The sequence below is a fragment of the Camelina sativa genome, chromosome 3, assembly GCF_030686135.1.
Source record: "Camelina sativa cultivar CO46 ecotype springtype chromosome 3, ASM3068613v1".
In the NCBI taxonomy this organism is placed as follows: domain Eukaryota; kingdom Viridiplantae; phylum Streptophyta; class Magnoliopsida; order Brassicales; family Brassicaceae; genus Camelina; species Camelina sativa.
In genome coordinates, this window is record NC_141882.1 from 1,371,014 (window position 1) to 1,386,321 (window position 15,308).

Genomic DNA, 15,308 nt, shown 5'->3' on the forward strand with positions numbered 1-15,308 from the left:
CCTTTGTAACGATATTCAAAACTATTTAATTATTGACCGCATAATTCTTCAATAAAAGCGTCTATCATTATTACTACTAATCTTTTTAACTATTCTAAGCAATGGAATCATATTCCGCTTTTTACGTTTTTATTCTCTCTATTTTTTTTTTTATCATCACGTTTAAAATTTTATTAGTATCAGATTGCGTAACATTCAGAAAAGTTGTTATAAATAGTAATAAATTGTTCACATTTACCTACCAAAAAAAAAATTGAGATTTGTGAGATTGATCACTTTTGTGAATCAGAATAATATGAAATCTGCATTATTAATCTAGCTAATTCCATTCTATTATTTTGCGCTGAGCTACTACTATGGAGGAGGAACCTTATTTACGGTCCACGGAATATTCTTCCTACACGTGAGTACTATATTCTATGTGTTGTTTACAACTACAAGTCTGCAATATTCATATAGTTAAATTACATGTCGGTTATTGCAGGTCTATTTTAACAATTCATTCTTCTGGTTTCCGTATGTACATATGTGTGTATACACAACATATTGAAGCTTTTTAAAAATTCATTTGTAAAAAAGTGCAGATGTATACGTTATCGTTTCACTATATAAAAGAAAGAAAACCAATTTTACATCTCTGGACCAAACAATGAGACAAACGAGTGTCAACTTGAAATAATATCTAATAGGATTAACTTTGAGTGGTGCCGGACCAAAGCATTTAGGGGCCCCATACAAATTTTTTAAAAATATAGTCATAATTTTCCTAGTATAAAAACTATAGACTAAAAAGAAAAATCAGTTAAACAAAACATCTAATTTTAAAAATATAGATACAAATGTCCTAAAAAAACTGTAACAACCTCTTAAAATTTCTGAAAAGTAACATTTTTTGAGTATTTGGGGGCCTCATTGTATCAAAAAAATTTCCAAAAAATGTGGGGGCCCCATTGCAATGTTTCATTTCAATGGGGTCAAGTCCGGCTCTGACTTTGAGAGTATGAAAATGGCTTTATATATATATATATATAGAGGCATAGAGCTAGTCCAAAGATCCACATACAAATACTATTTTAAAAATCATACTTTCAATGCGTTGAATCTATCAGTGTAAGACATATGTCCACCTAATTAACCGTACATTAATTATAAATTCATATTCATAATCTGGTACTCGATGTACTTGTAACTTTGTTAGTCATATTCTACATGCTCTCTTGCCCAAGTGTCAAGTGAGAGTGTGTGTCTGAGAGTATTAAGATGAAATGGTGACCCTTAATTAATTAGAATATAAACTAATATTATGGTGAATATATAGAGTTTGCAATCAATAAGCAACTAGCTATAAGATCATAGATTTACATAAAATGATTGTTTATTTCTGCCCGTATGTTTGTTTGTTTGTTTAGATAATATTCGATGTGCGGATGACGACTTACTACACATGCCATGCATCTCTTACGTGGCTATCCATTTTCTAATAATACATGATGAATGTCAATTATTGCTGACTATACATTAAACAAATATATATGTACGCGAATGAAGATGTCATTTAGTACATGATTAGTTAATATATTCCTGTTGGTACGTACTACGCCAGGTACGTACGTTAAACCATTTCTAGTTCACAATGAGGTTTATACGTGTTCGGTTATATTTTTCTCAAATACTATATAGAATCAATCATCCTTCTTCATACTTCATTTTCACGAACAATAAACATTTCCACTATAATGGATGATTGGGGATGTAACTTGTAAGAGTTGAGACGATGATGTAACAATTAATCTAGAAGCCTCTTGATGATATGTATTTATAGTTTTAAACAGAAATAATGACAAGTTTAATATAGTTGTTGCTACTGTAGTTTTGTCATTTGGCGTTTGTTCGGTATCGTCATGGCTTTGTCTAAACCATTTTTATACCACTTTAAGTTAAACGCCAGCTCACTTTCCATCATCTTTCGTCTTTTTATCGTTTATTATTTCTTTATGGATAAGAACAAATTCCAAACATCAAAGGTCGCTTTTCTTAGTAGAAAAAATAGTATGTTTCTCAATTCATGAGCACTGTTAAGTACATATCCAAATGTGGCTTACGTACGCAAATTGTTCATTTGAGGACAAACAACAACAACAGAAATAGAAGTCGAAAACCGGATGTCATCGATTAAGTAAGTTGAAAAAATCATTAGAAATGGAAAATTACGCAAAATAGAAATGGATTTGATTCTATAACTTTACTAATCCTAGTTAAGAACTCGTCTGTGAATACTTTTAAGAACTTAGTATAATTTAGTGATAAAAGATGGAATTTTTATTGGTAGGATAGTATAATAAATAGACATAACTCCATTTATTTTTTCTACAAAACAAAAAAATCTCCATTTATTTGGTAAAAAACATGTGGAATAATATAATTATTTCAACCTATATAAATGTGTTAGTACAGTATAGTATATATTAGTATTAGTCAGTAATTCTTAATTTTATGTTCAAAAAAACAAAACATAAAGGTTGGTAAACTTGAGTTAAAAAAAAAAAAAACATAAAGGTCGGTAAAATTTTCGGTTCCAAACCTATGTAATATAACGTGCATAATGATAGTGGTGGTCCTTAACAAAAAAAAGGAAAAAAAAAAAAAAAAAAGAAGAAGAATAATGATAGTGTTAGAATGTAATGTATACCTAACACATTACTCTCACGTGTTATTAATTTGATATGTCGAATTATATGGACCTACGAAGCCTCTGTAGACTGTAATCTGTATGGTGCCTAATACAGACATTGAATTGTTAATAATCCCATCAATCTATCGATGATTTAATATCTCAACTCAACACAACTTAATTTCGTATTCACTATTTGGTACCGTTGTTTGGTGAACGCGAATTTAACAAATCTGTACGAGATATACTGGTCCAGATATATTAGTGTACGGCCAAGTTTAGGCCCATTGAAGGCCCTACCTTCTTAAATTCAACGATAGTAATGGAAACTTCTATGAATTGTCGTTTTCTCCGTCACCGACCTTTTTGCACTGTCCCCTCAGTCGCTTTTTAGACTCCGATGGAACTTCGCTTTTTTTTTTTTCTTTTTTTTTTTGTCTTTACCTAACTTGATATGAATTTTGTAAATCTTTATCATAAAATAATAATACAAGGGGTTTCATTATTTTGTATGCGTATAAAACTTATTTCAATGGGATTACTTGGGCCCATAAAGCTCTCAGCCCATAACGATAATTAGGATCAAACCGGGTCGATAATATTAAACCGGTATTCGGCTAACGATAGAAATAAACCGGTCTCTCTGGTTCTCCCTAAGTCCCAACCCAAGTCTAAAGAACTCGAAGCTTCTTCTCCTACTCCTCCGGTCCCCGTCTTCGTCTTCGTCTAGGTTAATCGAATCTTCGAGTGTTGCGTTCGCTGCGAATCGATGGCGCTATGGATGGACGCGGGCTCGGAGCCGATGACGGAGAGCGAAAAGGCTGATCTTGACGCTATTTCTGCTATCAAAGAGTCCGCCGCCATCGAATTCAAAGTACTCACTCTCTCTCTCTCTCTCTCCCCTTCTATTTTGCTCTGAATCTCCTAATTCGATGCTTCTTCTCAATAATTACTCTTTGACAGTGTTGCCTCCACTCTCTCGTGCTTTGTTCAAACACAGGAACAAGGCAATGAATGTGTGAGGAAAGGGAAAAAACATTACTCTGAGGCGATTGATTGTTACACGAAAGCCATTAATCAGAGAGTTCTAAGTGACTCGGAGACCTCAATTTTGTTCTCGAATCGAGCTCATGTTAATCTACTATTAGGAAACTATCGGCGTGCACTCACCGATGCTGAGGAATCAATGAGGTTATCTCCCGAAAACGTTAAGGTAGCTACTTTTTTTTCTTTTAATAAACAATTATTTTTTTATTTCGTTGTAGCGTTTTGGGCGTTTCCCTGACTGGTTTTGGTGGTTTGCAAAGGCGGTTTATCGAGCTGCAAAGGCATCAATGTCACTGGATTTGCTGAACGAAGCAAAATCTTATTGTGAAAAGGGAATCAAGAATGACCCGAGTAACGAGGACCTGAAGAAGCTTCTAAAACTGGTGATTTCAAAAAAGCATGAGAAAGAACAACATGAGGCTGAAGTCTCAAGGGCTGTGTTTGAAGCCAAGGTTTGTTTTACTTGAAAATCAAGAGCTTAATAAGCAATGTAACACTTAGGCATTTATTTGATTCAGTTTTCTATTGGTTTTGCGGCAGGCTTGTCTCTCTGCGATCGAGAACAGAGGCGTGAAGATTGGCAAAGCAATGTACCGAGAACTCACGGGTTTGAAGCAGCCAATGTTAGATAAAAACAACATTCTTCATTGGCCTGTTCTGCTTCTTTACGCAGAGGCCATGACAAGTGACTTTGTCGAGGACTTCTGTGAAACTGACATGTTTGCAACTCATCTTGATATGATATCCTTTTTCCCAGTTTCCTTTCGTTTCTTATTTTTGCATCTCATTTAGATAACCTCTCTGCTCAATGCATTTTCTGTCCCTCCTTAGCACTCTAAACATGTTTTCAGAGGACAGCCCGCCGCTGCCATGGGATAAAAACAATGACTACTCACGTGATGTTATTGAGCTTTATTACGAGGTAATCAATTACTCCACCCACAAATCATTCCTGTATACCAAACTCTTGTTTTAGATTTTACTGCTCCATGCAGCTATAGTATTTCCAATTAAAGTGTTTCAGCTTATCTATTCTGTGTTTTGTCCACATCTCAAATTCTTACATATGGCTTCCTTTTTTTTAACTGCAATTTCCAAGAGTCTACTTTTTGTGTTGATGATTTATTTGAAAATCTCCATTAGAAAGTGATACACTATATAGACGAAAGTGTGTTATATGAAGTACTTGTAGTAACATTAGGGACTTTCACTTCTCTAGGCGAGTTCAGGATCTCCATTGCCCAAGAGTAGAGTTCTCCAGTATCTTCTAGAAGGTACAAAAGGTTCTCAAGCTGAAACTACCGGAGAAGAGGGCACAAGTGTAAACAAAACACCCTCCTACCGTAAGATTCCTGAACTTAAGATAATATATGCACTTTTTATTGTCAATTCTGCTATATAACATATTTTCCTTGCATTGGGGAAAAAGTGAAAGGTTCGTTGGGTATGGTTAAAGTAAACGAGAGAAGAACATTGCATGACGTGTTGAAAGAACCTAACTTTGTCATCCCCGAGATTCCAGGTTTGTTTGTATTCTCATATTGATGTCTGTTTCTTAACAGTTGCTATCGGCTTCGTTTGTGTTTATTGATTTCCCTCTCTCTTCTTGCTTTTTGGGGTTCCGTTGGTTACAGTCTTCTACATTGTATCAAAGAGGTCCAAATTTTACAAGGACTTCACCGCTGGCAAATGGAGTCCACCAAGTTGAAGAATTGAGTTATAAAGAGAGATTAGCATTAGGATTTTGCATCAAAATCAAAATACAGTTTGGATATTTTTTTATGTTATACTGAGGAAAAATTCAAACTTGTGCGTGTAAAAGTGGTGAAAAAACATATTTTGCGGCTTATTTGATTGATTGTCATAATCTTTTGGTTTTTTAAAATAGATAACAGATTCAGAAAGTGTTACTATTCATGACCCAAACTGTTCTCAATTCTCAACGAACTGATAGGCTCGGCCAAGGTGACAGCATCAGATCATGTCTTGATGAGGATTATTCTAGGTAAAAGAAGAAAAACAAGGTGAAAAAGAAATCTTACAGAGAAAAACCGTGGTTACAAACTTTAGTTACAAAGCTACAACAACAAACAAAAAAAATCTTCTTTTTTTTTTTTTTTTTTTTACATTTTTCTGCAGTCTTTTAAACAACAGACTCAGAAACCTGCTTCATTTTTTTTTTTTTGGTTTTTTCAAAGAAAAAAAGGGTCGCAAATTGGAGAGAGGCCATCCTAACATGCGACCAACCACAGTATATAAGAAATAAAGGAAGAAGAGACCACCATCTTGTCTGTGCATAGAAAAGGCTTCACAGGTTTCGAATCGCACAGCTGGTAGGACAGCAAGCAAGCAGAATTGGGGTTTACCGGAAAAGAAACAGAGGAATATAAATAATCCTGCGATGCAAGATCTTTCTATAAGAGTGTGTATTGATGGTTGAGACCCAAAATTCTGCTCCGTCTAGCATTCTAATGCATATGTCTGCACCTGTGGTTCATAATTTTCCAAGGATGGAAATAGGAATATATCATATGTTAGTTCAAAATTGCCTTCATTCATTTTCTTTTAAATTGTTCCAAAATCAACCTTCTCAATAATTCTACCTCGGACAGATTCTCATCAGGAGAGCTGTTAGGTGCAGTGAGGTTGGATACAGCAGCTGTGTTGTACCGGAAGATCCTTAGTTTTCCCTCCTGAGATAAATATTGAGCAAATATCAGTATAAGTAAAACTTGTATCGCCAAGAAGAGTTTCACATTATGATTATATTTCTAGATTATTTACCTTTGTTCCATAGACAAGACCTCCCCCAGGAGAAGGATGAAAGCAGGCAACATTAACTTCATCCTCTGAGCTTGGAAGTACTCTCACCAGTTCCATATCTGATACTCTGTAAATCTGATGGAATAGAAAACGAAAAAAAAAAAAAAACAATCTTTGTATAATATCAAAGTGTAAGATATAAAATGGGGTCTGCTAATTGCCAAAAAAAAAAAGAAAAAATGGGGTCTGCTATTCTTTTCTGTTGGCCTAGAGATTCGCAACTACTGAAGCATAGACATTACCTCCAACACTGTGAAAAAATGTGATGTTGTTTCTCCATCACTCACAATGCTCTTCAAAAGAGAACCATGACGCCGACCATATGCAAGCAATATGTACTCGGAGGTTGGTGAGAACTGCACGGAAATTTTTTTAATCATAAGGTATTTCATCACAATAATACAAATTAGTGAACAACTATATCAGTGATGATAATCTCAATGACCTTTGCAGTTATGACGTACTTAAACAACCTTGAACAATGTTATATCCACAAAAAGTTGTCACAGTCTTATGTCTAACAAATATACCCAACCCAATAATTCCCTAAAAAGTGGCTAACCTGGATAGAGGTCAAGCAATGTGCCGCCCTGATTGCTCGTGACACAAGTACTGAACCAAATCTGTACACATGCATAAGATACTTTCTCTTAAGTTTTCAGTGTAAAAATCTGAAAAAAGTAATAATTAAGACCAAAAATCAAATTGAAAGTAGCACTTACGATTCCTTTTCGAGAGAATACACACGAAGTTCATACATGACTTGATGTGCTGTGACTGGATGTCGAGTAGGGGAAGTCGCAAGCCCCGAATCTTGTTGGACCAGCGTCTGCAAACCAGGATCTGTCTCAGCATGAGGAATAACACATGCGACACACGCTGCTAAATATCTCCCACATGGTGAAAAATGGGCTCCCATCTCACTGCAAAGATAACCACACATCATGTATCTCCATCAAAAAGAGAAATATAGCATCACGATCATCTAGTTGTAGCACAACAATATTAAGGAGATAAATTACCTGCAAAGGACAGCATGATGTATAGTTATTCGACATTTGTCAGACTTCAGTATTGCACATGGGTCTTTAATGTCATGTGACCACACTCTCAGTTTGACAGTACACGGCAACTCTGCAGCAGCAATTGAAGTAGCCAGTTCAGACGGGATTCTGTTAACCACAGGCTGAGCATCAGTTCCTTCATGCTGAGTGTTACGAGAGGAAAGACCTTCTGCTAAACCAGATCCTGCGAAGCGGGACTGTATAAGTCGGTCCCGAGAATCACCTCTTGCAGAAACCCCATATAAGTTAACACCACCAGGAATTTCTAATGACGCTACTGCAGCCTCTAGACTGGCTGTGGATGATTGAGATGTTGAAGACGAACCCGTAAAAGGAGTTGAGTTGACATGACCATTACTACCACTAGGAAGTACCACTGGATTAGCACCAGCTTGGCTTTGAGCCATCAACCACCCTTGTAGAAAAGGTAACTCCCAGGAACCTCTGTCTCTAAAGTGAAACAACTGCTGAAGTTGTCCAAACTCTAGTAAATCTGGCTGACTTGAAACTTGACCAGGAACACTGTTTCTTCCAACAGGTTGAGCTTCGTCTACATCCATGGCATCAACTGCAGTGGTAGAGTTTCTAGCTCCAGCTTGGCCAGCAACTGGGTTGCCTGCAGAGTTTTCTGGGACATGATAGGAACCAGAAAGATCACCAGACATAGCCATGGGAAGAGGAGAAGGTGAAGTTGTTCTGCCGTCATGTTCTACAGAACTTTGATTACTCTGAAACCTCGATTGTGCACTCCTTGAACCAGTACTACCAGTAGAATATTGTATTCGTGGACCATCAGCAGAATATGAAGGCAAGAGCAAGTACGGTAATGGCACAAGTGGCAGTTCAGCTGTCAAACTGGTACGACTGCCACTTTGTGTGTTGGTAAAGAAAATTGCAGGGGGTGGATATCGCAAATAACCTGGAGATGTTGCTCTTGTCATTGCGGAGTCTGATGAATCAATGTCAGTCACCTGCCATTTGTAGTTTATAGAGTAAGCCCACAATGTGGCAGATTAGTAACCCAAACTTCAATCTGTAGCTTACCTCTGCAGTCAAGAGAAGAGGAACCCCATGTGGATGAAAGTGTACAGCTCTCAGGGAACGCCTTGTCTTCAACACAACTGCTGGTGAGGATTCCTCCCCTATCCTATTATAATGCCATATGTGCAACTTCAAAAAAGAAAAAACATCAGATGTAAGACATTTAGATCAAATAAATTATTCTAAAAGGCTTAGCTGCCTGCAACTAGCTAGTGAATTATGAGAGAATTAAACGGGAATAAGATACCTTATGACCAGATGCAACAGCAAGTAATTCACCATCAGCATGGAAAGCAATAGAAGCAATAGGTCGATCTGTTTAAAGAGGAAAGAAAGAGACCAGGAGTAAATTAGATGAAAAGTAGAATAGAGAAAAAACAAAGAAATATACTGCCTAGCACTTACAGAAATCATGAGATCTAATACATGCCGCAGTTTTTGTATTCCATAAGCGCACCTCATGATCTAAACTTCCACTAGCAACTATTTCTGAGTGGCGTGGATGGAATCTGACCTGTAGAGAACTCAGTAACATTAGATAGTTAAGCAGTGGGTATAACGCATAGCAAATTATCTTTTCAAGCAAGTCAAATCAACTTAATCCATTGCAAGTATTTTCTCACTAGCTACACCAAAAACGTATATAACAAAGTTGACACAAATCATCCAACTTACAAAACTAATGACAAAGATCACCACCAGATTTCTTAAGGATGTAAGATTAGGAAACCTTAACTGCTACCTAGTAACCATGGTAAATCATGGAGTCAATGAAGTTATGAGAAAAGGGATATTAATCTCTGACTCACCACCCAAGGTGTCCTCCGATGGCCACTCAAAACTTTTAAGCATTTTCCTGTCTCACAATCGATAATCTTTACTGTGTGGTCACCACTACAAGATAAAAAAAAATCAAGTAAATCCCATTAGCAAACGGGATTGATTAAATTACAACAAATACGATTCATAATACTTACTGTGTAGACGCAAGAGTTCTTCCATCAGAGCTAAAAGCTGCTGCAATAGTTGACCTTGGAGGAGGTACAAGAGGACAGTATATAGCAGATAAATGCTGCAATGATTCTGCCTCGACCCTGCATATAAGGAAAGCAGTATACATTCAGAAGCTCGAACGGGGTAGGGTCACGTTAATTCATCTTCACAGAAGATACATCAGTTTCGAAATAAAGGAGCGAATAAGTGATGAATGCAAGGTACCATGAAATAAGATTATGTCCCTGCTCGCTCACTGGTTCGCTACTGGTTCCACACGACGAATCAGCATCCCATCGGCTTTCACCCCACCGTTTTCTTGGCACAAACTTTGTTTTTGGTGAAATTTCCCTCTGGACAAGCAACTTGAAGACGCTTCTACACCTGAATAATATCTCAAACCATGTCAAAAGTGATCCGGTCAGATCAGCAGGTTTGGGAATGGCAAAAACATGAAATTTAATGTTGCAAGTTCAATTATCACTTCCAAGTTAATACTGTTGTCTGAACTGCTGAAACTAGCCCAGACTCACCATAAGCCGCACAATTGTCCACTTGAACATAAATTAGAATGCCAAAACTCTATACTACATGAGATCTACCACTTCAAAAAATACTTAAATAGCCAATCGTAAGACAAGATTTTGGAAACAAGCATATCAACGATCTCCAAAGCAAGCTTTCTAATTACTTGATCTGACGCTGGATCTCCAAAACATGAGCAAAGTAGTTCCAAGTTTCTAAAATTAAGAGGCGTCACAAGGTTCTAGTACAATTCAAAATTCAAAGTCAAGTCATTTAAGCAAGCTCTGACCTCTGGCGATGGACATTAGCCACTGGTTTTGGTGATGGTATCATGGACTGTGGAGAAGGTTGATCGTGTGACCAGATAGATTCCGTCATCTCTAAAGCTGAAATTCATATCAATACCCCAGTGGACAGAGAATCCATAGATGCTGCCAAAACAGGGGACGAAACCCTAACTAGAAGATCTTTAGTTGAAGAAGAACAAGGCCAAATCGCCGATCTAATCTTCCCGAATTTCCTCGCCGGCGGCTCCGTCCTCGAGATGGGTGGAATTAAAATTCCGATGAAAGAGCGACGACGAAGAAACCTAACAGGAGGAGGCCATAATAGCTGAGGAAGAAGAAGGTCTGCGATATATTAAAAAGGATCTCCTTTTTTTTTTCTTCTCTCTAATTGAAATGCCCCCTGTTCTTGATTATCTCAACACATGCTTTTGAAAATTAACTACATACCCTTCTGTTTTTCTTTATTTCGATATCTACCCTCATATAATTTAAGAGAGAATTGTAATCCTTATGATTTCCTCGATTGAACCAATCTCTCGGATGGAGCAGCAACGGACACATTCAGATTATATGGAAATTTAAATCAAGTTCAAAACTAATGTTAAGTTATGAAAATCGTTAATTTAGTATGTATGATAATTTCTATTAGTAGTCTTATCCTGCACAAGATTTCTTAAATTGGCTGAAGAATGGATATGATTAAGTAGCTTTTGAACAACAATTAAGAAAATGTTGGCAAATTCTTAAGTTTAGGGAATCAGTAGGGATATTTATTGATATTATGTTTTATGTCTAAACTTTTGTTTTTCAATTAATAAGTTCTGGACCAAAAAAAAAACTACAAGCAGTTAGCAAACTTTTGTAATGAACAGCAAAGCATCCTAATCATTAACACAACAGCTTGGTACAATGCTTAAACCGGTTCGATTTTTCGTTAGACACCGGTGTCACCACCTAACCCAAAACAAATTAAGATACATTGAACCAAGAGGCGTCTACCAAAACACTTTAGAAAAACTCGATAATACCCTTGACCTGTTCTAAAGCAAGCTATCGGCTCTAGACGGCAGCCGCCTAAAGAAGCTAAGCCCTCGCGACGGCAGTTTCCTCCTTAACCGAGGTGGTCGTAGATAATACAGACCGAAGACAGCCACAGTCAACTTAACCGGCACAGCGTAAAACCCAACCGCGGCGATTAAACAGAACACCAAGAAGAGAAAAGTAGCACGCGGATCACGCCAGCTCAGCAACGCTTGTACCCTCTCTCCCTGACTTGCCATGTCACCAACCACTGTCTGAACCCTCCCAGCAATGCTCCTAACTCGATCGTATCTCATTCTCACGACATCGAATCCTCTGCTCGTTGGAAACGTGTCAAACTCTTCGTCAAGCTCATCGGGAAACACAGTCTCCGCGTGTGAGAGACGCGCGTCCATGTGCGGTGGATTTCTAGGCCGCCGCCTGAAACGCCAAACGCCAACCGCAGACGCGTAGAGAAACAAACACGGCAATAGAAGCTCCGGAAACAAAACCATAAACAAGAAAGCCGAAACAAAAACAGTCGAGCAAACCGGTTTTGTCCAACTTCTCATAACTTCGACCAATTTAGCAACGGCAACCAAACCGGAAATCACATTAACCAGCCGGAAAAAATTGGCTTTGCTCCTTCTCATACTCCAAACATGGAAATCGTGATCGAGCATATATTCCACAACCTCACGACCCAAAGGCGGCTCAGCTCGACTCAGCCTGGCAGCAACCGCGTTTAGCGTTTGATACCGCAAACGTTCAAGCATATGAACGCCTAATGGCTGAGTGTAATGCATCTTCGGAAGCAGTGGTGACATATACATCTGGAGCATATTAAAAGCGTTGCCGCACGATAGCCTAACCGCTAAATGAATCTCACCGGTTTTCTTCACTCCACTGGCGTGCAACACAATCAACGGATACGAATGCGTGTATACTCGTCCTGTCTCTAGCGTAGACAACCTAATCCTAACCTTTCCAATCCGCGCATCCCGCGAGTTATTATTGTTCCCATCAATACGTGCGTTATCGAACACACCGACGGTAACAACTGTGCAAGGGTCATTCACTTCCCAAGTATACTGCTCGTTCCACTTTGGACAAAGACTGTCCACAACGGTCCTTGTTCTGACCCATTTAGGCCCGTACTTAGCCACGCAGTAGGAGTCCGCAGTTCCACCGGATTTCCCGTCCCTAACTTTCATCGGCATCAAACCTGTTGCACTAAGAATTCCAATCTCTAGAAGCCCAACTTGCGGTTTCCAAAGCTCTTTCGCTGTCGGTCTAACGTCGCTGCTATACATTGTTGCCTCATCTAAAACATGGTAGCCACCATCTAGTGATAATCTGAGATGAATCCTAGAACCAAATCGGTTGTTGTTATTACCGTTATCTAAACTAAACCATCTCGAATCAACAGGTGTATCTCCCGTTCGTCTTTCAACAGCAGAAACCGGAATCTGAACCCTCCCAACAGCCACATCGTTTTGTCCTCCCATTGCACCACCCACACGATCCTCGACAATAGCTGTAACGTAATCCTCAAACGGTTCTGCAACCACAAACATTAAATCCTCGTTCCAATACGGATTCGAAAAGCTCCGGGTAGGGCTTGCAGACGAGATTGCAGTCCGCAGAATCTGATTACCAACTTGTAGTTTCGCGGAAAGCTCTGGAAACCTCATGATACCTGATCCTTTGTCCATAATTGCAACATCCTGAGCCTCAATAACTGAAACCCTAAGGTACCATAACTTAGGAGACAAGTAAACCTTTGATTTGATTGATGAGAGTCCCTCAATGTGAACGTTTCCAGCCTTTGAATGCCACGCCTCAGCGAAAGCCTCATCAGCTTGAGTCCCGAACCACACCGAAACCATAAGCTCTCCACCGCATCTACCTCCGTTTCTACTCTCTATCTTGTACCATTGCGGAGCTAAGGGACTATCTGGAGGAACCCGGGTTGGTATTTCGCTTAAATCAAACCAGACCCGACCCGTATACTCATCTTTGTTACCTTCTTTGACGAAAAGCTCAACAACAGATGATTGAATGGTTTCTTTGGAAAAGGCGAAGACTTGATTCCACTCGGGGTTACTCGAATTCGAACTCACTTTTTTAGTAACTCCCCTGTAATTACCCAATTTCACTTCCGACACGACCTCGCTGGACACCGACAAGTCCTTAGCTTTCACGATTCTTACATAAAGGTACTGCATTTGCTCAACGAGATCATAAGTCGAGCTTGATTTATCCTTGTGACTACTCAAACCGCCAATGCCACTACTAATTCCTCCAAGACGAGGCTTTGTCTCCTTGAGCGAAAACTCACTCGACCCGTTTGCGTAAATGATAGGTCCTGGTCCGGACATTGGCCCGGGAAGAGCGGTTATCACAAGAGGCTTCATCTCACCTTGGTTAGGATAAAACGGTAGCATCCGCTGTCCTTGACCGTTCTGCTGTTGATTTCCAATGTTGTGATTGTGAAGAGCAATCTGTTGCTGTTGCTGTTGTTGTTGAATCGCCATGGAAGAGCTTAAGTTCTGTACTTTCTTGCTTTTCTTTGAACCACCCGACCCGTTAACCCGGCGGACGTTTTCACCGTTCTCCACCGTTGTGGTGATGTAGTGTTTGATGCTGATTTCGCCACGCACGGACGAGAAAAGGCTCCTCTTTTCAAGAGTATAGAGCTGAACCACTGACTCTGCTTCCCTTCCAACGCCGGAACCCAAAACCCTAACCTTACCCAGGAAGTTTCTGCTGTTTGAGGAACGCTTCTCGTTGTAAACACTGATTTCTAGGGTTTTATATCTGAGGTCATTGACGTCGATGACGTGAAAGACGAGCTTCTCGTGCCAGATAGGGTTTAAGTCTTTGGGTTTGACCTTTGTTCGGAGACGTTGGTTCTCGAACTCCACTTCCACAAAAGGAGAGGAAGACCCTTCGCCATCTTTTGGCAGGAGATTGTGGGCTCCCACTACTTCCACCACGAGCTTCTCGTTGCCGGAGCAGGTTTTAGCCGTAGTCATTACAGGTTAAAAACAGAGATATAAACAACAACAATGGAGAAAAAGAGAGAGAGAGAGAGATGTAGAAGAAGATGGAGATTAACTTGACAAAAGAAAGAGAGATTAAAAATTTAAAAGAACAAGGAAAACGAAAAGACAGTGAATGAGAGTTGAGAGAGAGAGAGAGAGAGAGAGATTGAGTGAAAAGAGTCTATGAAAATACAGACAGACACATTAACAAGAGAGAGCGTGCCATGGGAGAGAATCTTGATTTTGTATTTTCTTGCAATATTAAACTAAAGTCAGATATATTTTTTTTCACTTTAAGTATGTTTTTTTTTTTTTTATCACGGTTTTGAATAAATTTTAAAATAAGTTGAGTATGTATGTGTAATAAACACAAATATTACTTCAATAAAAATAAGAAGAAAAGAAAATTTACACTGGTCAGCTTTTTCAATAAATACTTGTAGAACAGAACGAACAGAAGGAAGAGGGGGGAACTTAGGAGAAAGGGACAGAACAGCCTCGAGATTCACGGCTCTCGCTCTGGTCGCGCGTGGAATCACAACGTCTACTCATCAACCAATGACATCATGGCTCTGCGGCTGCGTATGCTTTTTGCTTTGCTCCTGATTCAATGGGACCCACTTTATATTTTTCCTCTGTTTTTCACTTTTCTAATGTATTATAATTTTATAAATATCGTCAGCTTAAAACCGTGCGTTGACGCGCTGAGTTTAACGCGTGAGAGAAGGGATGGTGGAAAGAGGATAGGCGCAATCCTCGTGGCGGATCAAACCTCAAAGGTCTATGGAAC

General features: G+C 38.9%; 2 protein-coding genes and 1 pseudogene across 4 annotated transcripts; 1 reads left to right on the forward strand and 2 right to left on the reverse strand.

The window, feature by feature from the left end:
• The first annotated feature begins 3,307 nt into the window (after nt 1-3,307).
• LOC104761697 (uncharacterized) lies at nt 3,308-5,585 on the forward strand. 2 transcript variants are annotated; one of them, XM_087507823.1, is made up of 8 exons: nt 3,308-3,545; nt 3,672-3,884; nt 3,979-4,170; nt 4,259-4,459; nt 4,560-4,640; nt 4,938-5,061; nt 5,148-5,240; nt 5,353-5,585. In XM_087507823.1, exons 1-8 carry the CDS (start codon nt 3,441-3,443, stop codon nt 5,424-5,426), a joined length of 1,083 nt encoding a protein of 360 aa, XP_087363949.1. In that variant the 5' UTR covers nt 3,308-3,440; the 3' UTR covers nt 5,427-5,585. The 2 variants fall into 2 exon arrangements, with proteins under 2 accessions (XP_087363949.1, XP_087363950.1); XM_087507824.1 differs by having other exon boundaries at nt 3,327-3,545; nt 3,635-3,884.
• A 154-nt stretch (nt 5,586-5,739) lies between these two features.
• On the reverse strand, nt 5,740-10,991 carry LOC104761706 (uncharacterized). The gene is made up of 14 exons (XM_087507822.1): nt 10,454-10,991; nt 9,865-10,023; nt 9,624-9,740; nt 9,456-9,540; nt 9,052-9,160; nt 8,894-8,961; nt 8,650-8,775; nt 7,564-8,576; nt 7,264-7,464; nt 7,104-7,164; nt 6,784-6,897; nt 6,503-6,616; nt 6,322-6,411; nt 5,740-6,205 (listed from the first exon to the last, which is right to left on the reverse strand). The coding sequence occupies exons 1-14, from the start codon at nt 10,540-10,542 to the stop codon at nt 6,179-6,181; spliced, it is 2,373 nt and encodes a 790-aa protein (XP_087363948.1). The 5' UTR covers nt 10,543-10,991; the 3' UTR covers nt 5,740-6,178.
• Nucleotides 10,992-11,316: 325 nt separating this feature from the next.
• Nucleotides 11,317-14,780, reverse strand: LOC104761729 (multiple C2 domain and transmembrane region protein 10 pseudogene; annotated as a pseudogene). The gene has a single exon (XR_015594881.1). The product of XR_015594881.1 is annotated as a multiple C2 domain and transmembrane region protein 10 pseudogene (transcript).
• Between the last annotated feature and the right edge of the window lie 528 nt (nt 14,781-15,308).

Bases quoted from the DNA above. Each gene is read 5' to 3' on its own strand.
- LOC104761697 (XM_087507823.1), top strand. From the start codon at position 3,441: ATGGCGCTATGGATGGACGCGGGCTCGGAGCCGATGACGGAGAGCGAA. The intron at 3,885-3,978 runs GTAGCTACTTTT...TGGTTTGCAAAG, and splicing joins TATCTCCCGAAAACGTTAAG to GCGGTTTATCGAGCTGCAAA. The intron at 4,171-4,258 runs GTTTGTTTTACT...GTTTTGCGGCAG, and splicing joins GGGCTGTGTTTGAAGCCAAG to GCTTGTCTCTCTGCGATCGA.
- LOC104761706 (XM_087507822.1), bottom strand. From the start codon at position 10,542: ATGACGGAATCTATCTGGTCACACGATCAACCTTCTCCACAGTCCATG. The intron at 9,741-9,864 runs GTACCTTGCATT...CCTTATATGCAG, and splicing joins GGACATAATCTTATTTCATG to GGTCGAGGCAGAATCATTGC. The intron at 6,617-6,783 runs GTAATGTCTATG...CTATTCCATCAG, and splicing joins ATTTTTTCACAGTGTTGGAG to ATTTACAGAGTATCAGATAT.